The sequence below is a fragment of the Asterias rubens genome, chromosome 13, assembly GCF_902459465.1.
Source record: "Asterias rubens chromosome 13, eAstRub1.3, whole genome shotgun sequence".
Classification (NCBI taxonomy): Eukaryota; Metazoa; Echinodermata; class Asteroidea; order Forcipulatida; family Asteriidae; genus Asterias; species Asterias rubens.
This window is the reverse complement of record NC_047074.1, coordinates 12,388,037-12,401,440: the sequence shown is the minus strand read 5'-3', so window position 1 is coordinate 12,401,440 and position 13,404 is coordinate 12,388,037. Positions and strand designations below refer to the sequence as shown.

Genomic DNA, 13,404 nt, shown 5'->3' with positions numbered 1-13,404 from the left:
TTTGATCGGTTGGTGGCAGCATTTCGAATAATTCATTATCTCGTAAACAACTCGGCTGTTTGATTTACAGAGGGGGCGAGGAATCCGTCAACATGGCGGCTTTCGTCCATCATGCAAACCGTCCTCTGAAAAGACCGAGATTAGGGGCCCCAGATGTCTACCCACAGGAAGCAAAACAGAAGGAAGTGAGTATTGATATATTAGATATATATCCTGTTTCATATAAATTGACATTTTGGATATTATAGGGAGATATTTGGGATACAAAACGGTGGTTGGTTTTAAAGATTTTTCCTCTTTTGAGATTTTCAATGTCATCTTTGCATTGTTGTATTATATTTATTGGTCAATCAAATGACAATGCCTTTTTAACTTGGGTTTATATTTAGTCATTCTTGTGTGAAATTAAAGTCTACTTTGTCACTTATTGGATCCCACTTATTTAAGATGTTTAGAAGGCATTATTTAAAAGAGATTTAATTTAAAGGGGCTATTTTTAAAAGTTAAACCATAATAAGTAAACAATCCGACTCGGTCGGAGTTCTTGTGACGTGTGTTTGTGTGTGGCTTTTTTTCTTCTTCTTTTTAGAATTTAGTTAGAATTAGAGGACTAGGCAGGATAGGAGAGTGTAGTGGTGCAATTGTATTAGATCCTGCCACCACTTGTTACTTCATTATGAAATAAAATAGTATAACATTTACTCAAATGAAATTATAATCCTGTTGATAAAAATGAGTGAAAAAGTGGTGGCAAGATGCAGAAAGTTTTACACACCATTTCATAAATAGCTTGTACACAATTTTGACCTACCTATCTACCCTTATTTATTTTCATTGTAAATAGTTGTATTAGGAAATTCAACTGTTTTATTTATAGCATTTCTGTTGTAAAAATGTAGCAATGATTTCCAAAGTTTTGTTTTGTTATTTTTTATTTTGTAGGACGAGCTGACGGCTACAAACGTAAAGCAAGGTTTCATATTCAACAACCTACCCACATGTCAAGATGAGGTATGTATAAAGCTAGTTGCGATAACGTAACCCTCCTCCCGACGGCCGGAGGGTTACGAGATCGGTTCGAGCGGCAAGTTACAATCTGGTCAAATACGTGGTAAAAATAGGGCAAATCTGGTGACTGGCTGTCGAAATTGTACGTGTTGGACCAGATTGTCAGTTGCCGCTCAAACCGATCTCGTAACCCTCCGGCCTGGCGGCCGTCGGGAGGAGGTTTACGTTATCGCAACTAGTATAAAGCTGGAGACTCCCAATTACAAAGTTATGGGCTCAACTCCCTTAGCAGATGAAATTCCAAGCCTGTAACTTATACCAATTATTTGTTTTCCTTTTTATTTTTCCTGTAGTATGGCACTGCAAGGACCAGCCACATCAACCCAAACAAGGTAAGAATTTGACCCAATTTACCTGGGGTGGATTTCACAAAGAGTTAAGACTAGTCTTATCTCCAGTTAGGACGAGTTACTCTTCCTAACTTAGGACTTGCCATATGGTTTTAAAATCTCCTAGAACTAGTTCTCACTCTTTGTGAAATCAACCACAGGACTTTATTTCATAGAGCTGCTTAAGCAGAAAATAGTGCTTTCAATCTTTTTGCTTAGCAGCAACTAGCAGGATACCAGTCACATATACTTGTGAGATGGTAGTTCGGCTGGTAACCTTATTCTGGTTAGCTTAATTATGTTGTGCTTAAGCAGCTTGATGAATTTTGGCCCTGATGTCATCATAACAATAATCTTGGTTGTGTCATTTTGGGATTCAATGGAATTTAAAGTGATGCAGCATTTACATGCTTACCGGTTTAGTCCAAAAATGGTGAGTGTGGTACAGTCAACGTGTGTGATAAGTGTAATAGGGGCATAGAGCTATATATATTGACTAGAGCGCTATAACTTGCTCTGCGTTTTGAAGCCACCCTGGGCGCAGACATGTTTGATGTGTTGCGTGACTACGGAACAATTTTAATTCACACTGGCACGTTTTTTTTACATTCGGCGTGTGCGCTTACGTTCGCGACTGCTCATTCGCGTCTGTCCGTGCTACGAAAACCGTAAGTTCGACTTGCTTATTGATTGACGTACTTAAAAAAGTATCATGCCTTTTAAACATGACACATATGACGCTTGCAGTTTGTACGCTCATCAGCAGATTGTGCATTTACATTTATTTGCTGCATTTTTTGGTTCGATGACACATAGAAAAGAACAAACGCACTATCATGCAAATAGCCGTACAACTGCCGTACATAATTTCAAGCTTTTGTATTGGTTTGTACATAAACATGGATGCGCCCACACGGCTTCAGCACTTTAATGCGTGTATAATGGGGTGTTAGCGCTCTAGTCAATATATATAGCTCTATGAATAGGGGTCAAAAGTAAGTACAAGAAGTTGATTTGATTTGGGTCCTTTTTCATAAAGCTGTCAGTAGAGACAAACTGAGACGGATTTTGAAAAAATAATTTTCAAAGCAAAAATGAGTAGGGTATCAGTTGCAACAATGTAAACTTTGTGCACTTTTGTCAGGTAGCCTACTCCTGGCGAGGATTATTTTTCAGTGCTCACAGATTTTATGAAATTAGGACCTTAAGGATTTTTTCTTTTCTCAAAAAAAAATATATAAAATTCATCTCAAGACAGTTCAAAGTAGTGTTTATGAGAAAGTTTTTAAGAGAAGAGAGATCTTGATGAGGCAACACAACCATCTTCATTTTCCATTTCCACATTTTTTAGTTGTCAACAAATAATAGCTTAAAGTGCTTTGTTGACAAACAAAGTTGATGATTGTTTGTGTGGTCTGTTGTTTGTTTACAGTTTGGTGCCTGCTTCAGCACTATGGTTGCAGAGAAGCAGAAAGTCAACACCTTTCAAGACTCGGGAAAGAAGAAAATACAGATCTCGAAAGACAACTACTGGCTGGTAAGTGTAACATTTTTGTGATTTAAGTTTCATTCCTTAATCTTTCAAAATCGTCTTCAGGAAGTTGTCTGATTATGGAGGATTGAGGACTGTAGGCCTAAATATTTCTGGTTTATCACAAGTTTTGGAATGTACGTTTGCATAGTGTTTTACGATGTAGTTGCTGTAGGTTTACAGCGCGGAGCTGGTTCAATTCTTAGCAGCCATGTTAAGTTACTGTGGCTGTTGTTTAACATCACGGTCGTGGTAAGTTGACAGGGATGTCAGTTTACCTTGCACCCCCTATGCATTTATTTTTGTCATTCTACAGAAATGTCGTGGTACAAAAAAAAAGTCCAATTGGAACACAGCTTAAAGGAACATTACAGAATTGGTTTTTGCTAACCAAACAGTTGCTGGCAGTATAAGAGTGTAAGCATGTTATGTAATCCACCATACATAAACTGACGAACCTGTAAGAGTTTGAGATCGATCGGCCATCTGGGTCACAAGAGAATAGTGAAAAACCAATCACAAGTTTTGCAGCACATCAATGCCAAAATAGAAATGAATGAAACGCTCACTGAGCGATAAACTCCAAACACGAAGTAAGATTATTTATTTCTCATCAAGTATGACATTTCAGACAGAAATACTTCAAGGGATGTTTTCTACTATCATCATCATTAGACCTTGCAAGTTTTATGTAAATCTGTGATCTTCACGATTTTTGTGTTTACTCTGGCTTTGGCTGGACTGGCATTTTCCTGAGTTATGTTTGTTTCAGATCTGTATCCTTAACATTGTTTTTATTGCCTTCCCTCCCTTCTTCAGGTCACACAAACAACCAAGTCTAAAGCAGCAATACAGGCGTGGTTTCAGGATCTGGCTGGAAGTAAACCACTTCAATATCTGGCTAAAAGGGTAAGACTAAAATTCAAACTAAAATAATAATATTATCAAATATTATTATTTTTTCTAATTTTTTTTTTACCCATACACCGATGTGTGTCAGCACTGTATACTCAGTACTTTCCCGAGTCCTGTGAAAAAATATCACAGGCATGATGGGATTCGAACCCACGACCCTTGCAATTCTAGAGCAGTGTCTTATCAACTAGACTACCGAGGTTGCCCGGTAGCTAGAGGCAGTTCGAATCCTATGTTTTGGCAGCGGGTACCGCAACGATATTAACGAAGTCTTATATAGCGCATGTTATCTACCAAACAAGGTGCTCAGTTCGCTGAGTATGCAAAACTTTCAGAAAGATAGGTTATTGCAGTGATGAATTGTGAGACCCAATTATGTAGCACCTTATAAGGGTTTACAAGGTGCCATGGCGCATACAGCAGCCACAGCCAGGAACACCGGGGCGAACCCCTTCTTTTTTCGAAAAGTGCACTGGGTTCTTTTACATGCGTTACACAACATATGGGACTAACGGCTTTACGTCCCATCCGAAGGACGAAGCAATGGTTAAATGTCTTGCTTAAGGACACAAGTGTCACTGCTGGGGATTCAAACCCCCACACATTAAAGGTTGAATGTACACTATTAAGAACCACAAAACAAGTAAGACATTAATAGGTAAACAGTGGCGAACCAGACCTCCAAATACGAAAACAGTTGAAAACAAGTGCAAAACGTCAACCATTCAGAAGTCTGGTTGCCACTGGAACGGAAGAGAACTTCCTTCTATTTGTTTTGCAAAGGGGAAGTCCAAAATGTCGTCCTGAAGGAAGGAATTGAAACAAATGTTTGAGTATATGACTATCACTGGTTAAAATCGATTGTGCTTTCCTAAGTACCTGTTGCTCACAGAACTTGGTAAGATCTCTCTGTGGCTCTCCGACAAACTGCAGTTGCATACTTGAATTCAGTCATAAAATGTCTCCTTTCAGGTACCACAATTTAACAAGAAAGATGAAATCTTTGTTACGTTATACGATTATGGAGTCCCAATGATTAGAGCCACATGGTTTCTTAAGATGACAGCTGCTTACTCTGCCGCCATGTCTGAGACAAAAATGAAGAAGCGAGCTCCGAATGATCCCTCACAAGGTAAGGATGCCATAATATAAGGGTGGGGTATGTTCCCTTCTTTTAAAGGCACTGGACACTATTGGTAATTACTCAAAATAATTGTTAGCATAAAAACTTACTTGGTAATGAGTAATGGGGAGCTGTTGATAGTATAGAACATTGTTAGAAACAGCTTCCTCTGAAGAAACATAGTTTTTGAGTAAGAGGCCATTTCTCACTCAAATATAAAAAAATATTTCAGGCCTGAAACCTCTTTTAGGCATCTAAAAGCCAAAAATTTGTTCAACAATTGTGTTTTTTCTTTCATTATCTTACAACTTTGATGACAAATAAGCTCAAAATCAGCCGTTAAGCAGCTTTATGAAATTTGGCCAAGTTTAGTGAATTGTTATCGAGTTCATGCGGCTAAGTCAACAGCCGTCAATTTCACAAAGAGTTAGGACTCGTCTTATATCGAGTTAGGACGAGTAACTCATCCTAACTTAGGATTAATCTTAAGGTCTGCATGCTTCAGTGCAGTGTTGGGACTCTTCCTAAGTCCTAAGATTAGTCTTAAGTTAGGAAGAGTTTTGTGAAATCGACAGCTGGGTGTACATGGTACATAAATGACTTGTTCGTTTTAAAAAGAAGAAAAACATGCGCACGTGTGGTGCACACTAGGCAGGAACAAAATATCTCTAGCTACAAATCTATCAATTTCATGCAAAACCATTTGGTACTTTGTACTGCTGAAGACAAAATATGGTTTTAAGTGTTTTGTTCTTTTCATTTTGCTTAATCATCTTTTAGACTGGTGTCAGCTGTTGAACAAGTTCTTACGAGATCAACTGGCAAAGATCATCGAGTATCACCACACCCTGGCCGCCACCCAGTCAGCTGCCCTGTCTGGCGCCCTCCCAGGCCTGGGGCCCCTCCCCGCCGCTCAGTCCAGTCTACCCCCAGAGATTGAACACGCGTTGAACCTGTGGCAATATAACTGCAAGTTGGTCAGGTACCTCTATCAGGTGAATATTGCTCTGGAGTCAGAAGTAGTTTATTTCAACCCTCTTACTTTATCCGGGGGATGGTGGTTTATTGACAACATTTTACAAAATCATACATCGATCGTTAAAGACACTAGACACTATTGGTAATTGTCAAAGACTAGCCTTCACAGTTGGTGTATCCCAACATATGCCTAAAATAACAAACCTGTGAAATCGGTCGTCGAAGTTGCGAGATAATAATGAAAGAAAAAACACCCTTGTCACACGAAGTTGTGTGCTTTCAGATGCTTGATTTTAAGACCTCAATTTCTAAATCTGAGGTCTCGAAATCAAATTAGTGGAAATTTCTTTCTTTCTCAAAAACTACTCCACTTCAGAGGGAGCCGTTTCACACAATATTTTTTACTACCTACCTCTCCCCATTACTTGTTACCAAGTAAGGTTTTGTGCTAATAATTATTTTGAGTAATTACCAATAGTGCCCACTGCGTTTTAAACATACTTTTTGTAACTTAGTTCGGTGAGTAAGTAAGGTTTCAGTGACACCATGTACAAATCTCTTTTGTGAGTAATGGTAGCTCTGAGAAGAGACGGTTTGTGCTGCTGGAGAGCCGCCCATACTCACAAATGAGATTTTTACATGGTGTCACTGCAAACCTTACTTTTACCATGCATATCCTTATTATCTTAGTTCCGTGGGTTGACAAACCAATTAAAAATATTCAACTGCATGGGTTGAGTATGGTGGCACAACTGTGCTCAGAAATATGATTTCATTTTCATTAATTGTTGTTCTTGACCAGTTCTTGACTGTCTTTGACTTAAATAATTGTACTTAAAGATGCTATGTCAGATTTTTGGCCGATTTGACCCAAACATTTTGATGGGGGTCGAGAATGGGGGTCGAGAAAGTTACAAGATTTCATTTGAGCCATTGCTCAAAAAAGTCTGGCAATTATTAGTAGCAGTGAAGTAAAGTGCTCAAAATTAGTGTTTGTCGGACCCCCCAACAATATATCACGTGACCAATTCTTATGTGTTTTATAAGAAACGTTTTAATTTTTTGCCAGACCATTAAAAGTAAAAGTTAAACTTTTTGGTCGTTAGAGCGGGTGATACCTTTTGAAATACCATTCACTCAAAAAATTCTATTTTTTAATGTTTGGGGCCCAAAATCTGACATAGCATCTTTAAATTTATTATTACTCTCCTTTTTCACCATTATGGAAATAAATGTTGATTTAATTGAATTGAGACTGAGAGCAATTTTGTATGTTTTTTTTGCACAGGAGGGAATGTTAGAATGTCACGAGTTTCTATCGTGGCTCGTTGACATCACAGAGAAAGTGAGACCACATGATGACAACACATTCAGAATAGTGCTGCCCTTCTGTCTCCAGGTACGTTGTACTTCACATTTAACGGGTGTATGTCCACAGATTTACACTAAACTTACACAGTTTAAAGATAATGATAGTAGAAAGCTTCCCTGAATATATTACGTGCTGAGGTGCTGTAGTTTTTGGGAAATGAGTAAAACAATGTAATGAAAATAATTTTCGTCTCCTGAGACGAAAATTATTTTAAGCATTTTTAAACGTATTTTCATGACATTGTTTTACTCATTTCTCAAAAACTACAGCACCTCAGTAAGTAATATTTGAAGGGAAGCTTTCCACTATCATTATCTTCAAACCCTGTAAGTTTAATGTACATCTATGGACATTTTGAAAAAGTACCCAAATCCTTTAAAGGCAGTGGACATTGGTAATTACTCAAAATAATTATCATCATAAAACCTTTCTTGATTACGAGTAATGGGATGAGGTTGATAGTTTAAAACATTGTGAGAAACAGCTCCCTCTAAAGTGACGTAGATTTCGAGAAAGAAGTTATTTTCCAAGAATTTGATTTTGAGACCTCAAGTTTAGAATTTGAGGTCTCGAAATCAAGCATCACAAAGCACACGACTTTGTGTGACAATGGTGTTTTTTCTTTCATTATTATCTCGCAACTTTGATGATCGATTGAGCTCAAATTTTCACAGGTTTGTTATTTTATGTATATGTTGAGATACACCAACTGTGAAGACTAGTCTTTGACAATTACAATAGTGTCCAGTGTCTTTAAACAGATATTTTTTTGTGACAGGTTAGGGTGTTTTTTATTCAAAGATTTGTTTATAACCAAAATTTGTTGAACTATCAGAGTTTAACCAAATATTATTTTGTAAAGTTTTTCATTTTTTTTATTTAAAGATTTTTTTTACTGATAATCTTATTGAGAGTCGTTTAATTCATAACTTTAACCATCTCTGTCCTCCAGTTTCTTGAGGAGTTTGTAAAGAGTCAGATGTTGTCTCGTCGCCTGGCGTATATGTGCGTCCGTCGCCTCACGGCGATGTGTAACGATGCGACATGCGCAGCGGCCCAGCCAGCACCCTCTCCCCACATGGTCACCTCTCCATCAAGGTAAAAATATCTTCGTCTCTATCAAACAGTCAGGGCCCAATTTCATAAAGCCTGTAAGCACAAAAGTTTGCTTAGCATGCAATTTCTTCCTTGAAGAAGGTAGGATTACCAACCAAATTTCCATTTGTTGCATATTGCTTGTTAGTGGTATGCAGCCGTTGTTTGCTCATCCTGAAAATCATGTGGAAATTTGGTTGGTAATCCTGTTTTTATCAAGGAAGAAATTTCATGCTAAGCAAATTTTTGTGCTTACAGGCTTTATGAAATTGGGCCCAGGTTGGTGTTGTAGTGTCTTGCCTCGGCTTCCACCTCTGGGATCCTGGTTCGAATCACACCGGGGGGCACAATGAGGATTGGGTTTTCAGTCGCTACCTGACCGCGTGGGTTTTCCTTGGAATAATTCTCTGGGGTTTTCCTCCCATATCTAAAACTGAAATTTCTTTGTCATCTCTTCTTGTTTGGTTCTAATTAGAGCGCTGAGAATATTTATCCAGAAATCAGATCTTTGGTAGTTCATTCAGTGTCCAGAGTTCAATTTCATAAATCTGTTTAAGCAGAAAATACTGCTTTACAAAATTTCTTTGCTAAGCAAAAACTGAGTGGGGCACCAGTCACAACAATAAAAACGTAATGTAATTTTGGCTGGTAAATGGTAAACCTGTTTCTGTTGAGCAATATTTTTCTGTGCTTACAAACAAATGGTTTCTCAGATAACTCTGTTTCGATTAAATTTTTTATAGCGTTACTATGCCGACCAGCCAGCCTACCCAGCAACAGCCACTGGCGGCCATCTTTGCAGAGTACACCTCTTGCCCCCAGCACCGTCCAATCATCGTTGGTCTGAGCCTGATCCTACAGACGATCACGTTACGCTGTCCTAGCGCCCTCGTGTGGATCAACATAGGAGAGGGAAAAAGCGCTGGTTCCCCGGGATCACCGTTGGATATTCTTCCCTGCGCTCCGAGCAGCTTGCCACTCCCTGGTCCCCCTACTATGCAGAACCATCATGTAAGCACTTTAGCTATCCAGGCCCAATTTCGTAAAGCTGTTAAGCAGAAAATACTGCTCGACAAATTTCTTGAGTGATTGAGTTGGGCACCATCAGGGCCCAATTTCATAGAGCTCCTTAAGCACAATAAAATTATGCTAACCAGAATAAGGTTACCAGCCAATCTACCATGACACATGTACAATGTGTGACTGGTGTCCTGCTTATTTCTGTTAAGCCAAAGATTTTTAAGCACTATTTTCTGCGTAAGCAGCTCTCATAAAGCTGTTTAGCAGAAAATACTGTTTGACAAATTTCTTTGCTAAGTAATCATTGAGTGCGGCACCAGTGTAACAATGTAAACGTAATGTGATTTGAGCTGGTAACATGTTTCTGTGCTCAGCATGTTTTTGTGCTTACAGGCTTTATGAAGTTGGGCCCAGTACTTTCGTCAAACCCCAACTCCCCTCCAGTGGTTACTATGATCCGTCCTCACACTAACAAAAACTAAGAAACATATTGACAAAATAGGGAGACCGCCGACAGCGGCCTAAACTCAGTTATGAGTGCACCGACACGTATAGACCTTTATCACAGTGTGGTCATCTCGATTTTACTCCATTCCAACTCATTGTAACCAAACTGAGGCTGGACAAAATAATAGTCTGGTGCCATGGGCAATGAATGTTAGGTATTCATTACTGTTATTGGAAACGGGGAACATGACCAAGATGGTAACAGCATGATAAAGGTCTATGGGAGACTTTCTGGGACGATAGAGGGCAGCAGACTTACCGGGTAAATCCATTGTTCTCAGAATTTTGCGCATGTTCAGAACTACGTAAACAATGGAAATTTACCCGGTATGTCTGCTGCCACCTAGCGTTGGAATCACGCACGTGGCCGAGCAGATGAGAAGCCACTATTATTATTAAATATTATTATAAGTTATTAATTTGTCCTGTTTTTCTTTGTCAGATCCGAGCATCAATTCGGAATGCTGAGCATCAGATTAAAATGAGAAGCCGGGCAGCGGAAGTGAGGTGGTCATCTGATAAATGTCAAGAGTCAACAACAGGTAAACAAAAACAATAACAATGTAATTATACCCATGTAGTTGTACCTTTAGTATTGAACCCTTGCGACACAGACCACACAATTCAGTTTTACCAGTTCCCCCGTTTTGGGAGTCAATTCCTTTGTGTATAGACGATGTGACCTCTGTTTACATTCAAACCGCCCTCTGTTGACAAAACACTGTAAACGTCATGTTTCGCCGGGCAAAAAGACGCGTAGTCATGGTAAGACTGCATACACTTTCTAGCTGGCTGCCAAAACACAAAGGTTTTGCCCGGCGGTATGCGCGCGAATCATGTTATGGTTTGCGAGTGATGTCAAAGGGTCACATCGTCTATAGACCTTTCTATTGCAACATCACAGCCTAAGTTTTCGCCAACCGAGGTTGGAAAACTATGGAAAGCCATAAATGCAAATTAAAAACAGATAGCCCTATAGTTTGTAGCATTGTTAAACAACTTTTCAAAGATATGTTGAGTTTGTTGGAAACAGATCATAAGAAAAAATTTAGCTCATGAATCTTTACAGAAAATGTTGAGTTTGGTGAAAAATTTGTTCTGCTAACACTCTGCTACCTTTTTTAACACTCTGCTAACGGAAAGGTCTATCTTTGGCCTCCCCAATATGGCGGACAGGATAGGCTGTAAAATGACTCCATTCTACCTTTCTCTAAAGCTTATTTACATAAAATAGAGTTTCATCACCTTTTTTTATAAAGAATCTTTTTACAGAAATATTGCATTGTCGTCTACAATAAACATTTCTACTTCATTGTTTTTTCAAATAACATTAATTCTTGTCTAGAGGCTGTTAACTGAATAAATGTTATTTGATTTTCCTTTTTGCTGTAAATTCTTGCTTCTACATAGGCTTCCTTTAATTACATCAGAACTTAAACAAAAGGCAACTTTTCTTTCATTGATTCTTGTGTTAACCTCCCGTAAACATTTATCCTCCATAAAAAATGGACGTGATTTGGGTTATTTTATTGTCCGTAATTGTTTGAGTTTTCATGGTAAATTTACATACTCCAGAATCCAAGATGAGCGCCCCCTGTTACTATGGCAACACCCCCGAAATAACCATGTATAACCTCCGAGGTAAATATGAAGAGCCACGTCGCCATTGACAACCCTTTTGTTCGTTTTTCACTCTGTGAATTAATTACCATTTTATCGTTTACGTAAGTTTTAATCTGCGGTGTGTTTGTCTTCACAACGATTATTGTCGAATTTTCACTGGTGTTTTTCACCTACGTTTGTTCATGTTTAGTTTTGGTTCCTATTTAAGAAATGTTAATTTTTATGCTTACAAGGTAACTCAATACTAGTTATTGTTTGAGGTCACAAGAGGGCGCTATACTGATAAATTAGATTTTGGGATGGGTTTTTTTGTTGTTGGGGCTGTTAACGTTCAAAGATTATAACACCACTGTTGCTGTTAACATTTTCACCTGAAACTAATACTGTTTTCTGTTAATTTGTTTGTATCTTTGAATTTTTATTTTAATATTATCTTGTTTTTTTAAGTTATTTGTTTATCTGTTTATTTTTATTAATTTTTAAATTATTTGTTGGGGGTGAATTATGATTTTTATTTTATTTTATTAGTAAAACTTTTAACGGATATTTTTGTTTGATTTTTGAGATTTTTCTCTTTCTGCATTCATTTTTTGTAAAACGCACCTTCATTCGCGTTTTGAGCCTATGTGTTCAAAGTGTTGGCTGAAGAGTTTTATTTGCTTGCGAAAAAAAAAACAGTGGGCACTGGGTACTGTCAATGGTCGCTGCATAGTATTTTGGCTGGTAACCTGTCTGTGTTTGATATCAAGCAATTGACATTGTGGGGATCGTGGAGTTTGGAGATTTGGGTGGGGTGGGGTGGAAAGGTTGGTGGGGGTGGGGGAGATGGGCATTGGATTTCAGGGATGTAATTCCTCCGGAAATCTCTTTTTTTAAGGGAACAAAAATATTGTATAAAATATTTAAAAAATAAAATAAAAAATAACTAAGATCAAATTCTTTAGAACATGAAGACGAAACCATATAAGACACCCCAGATTGTAGAGTCAGGCTTTTAAAACCATAGATAAATGTATGTAAGGCGGGGTTTGCTCTTGCAAGCTTTCACGTTTTGCGCTCATAGTTCAGGGTTTTTTTCAACAGCCTATCTCGTCCCTGGATTTTTATGAGTTCCTTTACAGGCAGTGGACACTTTTGGTAATGACTCAAAATAATTATTAGCACAAAACCTTACTTGGTAATGAGTAATGGGGAGAGGTTGATAGTATAAAACATTGTGAGAAACGACTCCCTCTGAAGTAACATAGTTTTTGAGAAAGAAGTAATTTTCCATGAATTTGATTTCGAGACCTTGAGAGAATTTGAGGTCTCGAAATCAAGCATCTGAAAGCACACAACATCGTGTGACAGGGTTGTTTTTTCTTTCATTATTATCTCGCAACTTCGAAGATCGATTGAGCTCAAATTTTCACAAGTTTGTTATTTTATGCATATGTCGAGATAAACCAACTGTGAAGACTAGTCTTTGACAATATTACCAAAAGTGTCCAGTGTCTTTAAATGAAATGAGAATTCTAAAGTGGTAGCATCTGTAACACTAATTTCATTATCTATAAATGTATTAACTTACCTAATACCCACCTTTTTATAAATCATGGGAGGGGTAGGGAGGGGCTAGGGTGAGAGGAAAAGCGGGAGGGAGGGAGGGACACAGGACAACCACTTTCAGTGATCACACAATAACCATCAAATCACCATGACAACATTTATTGTTGACTAACCCATTTTGTCATTATGAATCGAGTTCGAGCGAGAGACTAGACTTGACCAGAAAGTGTAACGTACATTGTAGCTCTGGAATTGACCATAGTTCAATGCTCCAGTGCATGGTTCGATAATAGTC

General features: G+C 38.2%; 1 protein-coding gene across 3 annotated transcripts in view; it reads left to right on the top strand.

Annotated features, from left to right (window-relative positions):
- The first annotated feature begins 67 nt into the window (after positions 1-67).
- The window catches only part of LOC117298398 (mediator of RNA polymerase II transcription subunit 12-like protein), a 45,994-nt gene continuing 32,657 nt past the window's right edge, over positions 68-13,404 (top strand). For 2 of the 3 annotated variants that reach the window (XM_033781648.1, XM_033781647.1), the window contains exons 1-12: positions 68-185; positions 943-1,011; positions 1,362-1,400; positions 2,830-2,934; positions 3,748-3,837; positions 4,816-4,975; positions 5,747-5,961; positions 7,233-7,343; positions 8,269-8,414; positions 9,155-9,422; positions 10,381-10,480; positions 11,514-11,579. In XM_033781648.1, coding sequence (XP_033637539.1) covers positions 93-185; positions 943-1,011; positions 1,362-1,400; positions 2,830-2,934; positions 3,748-3,837; positions 4,816-4,975; positions 5,747-5,961; positions 7,233-7,343; positions 8,269-8,414; positions 9,155-9,422; positions 10,381-10,480; positions 11,514-11,579 — 1,462 coding nt within the window. In that variant the 5' untranslated portion in view covers positions 68-92. The remainder of the gene's footprint in view (positions 186-942; positions 1,012-1,361; positions 1,401-2,829; positions 2,935-3,747; positions 3,838-4,815; positions 4,976-5,746; positions 5,962-7,232; positions 7,344-8,268; positions 8,415-9,154; positions 9,423-10,380; positions 10,481-11,513; positions 11,580-13,404) is intronic. The other variant, XM_033781649.1, reaches the window with a different exon arrangement.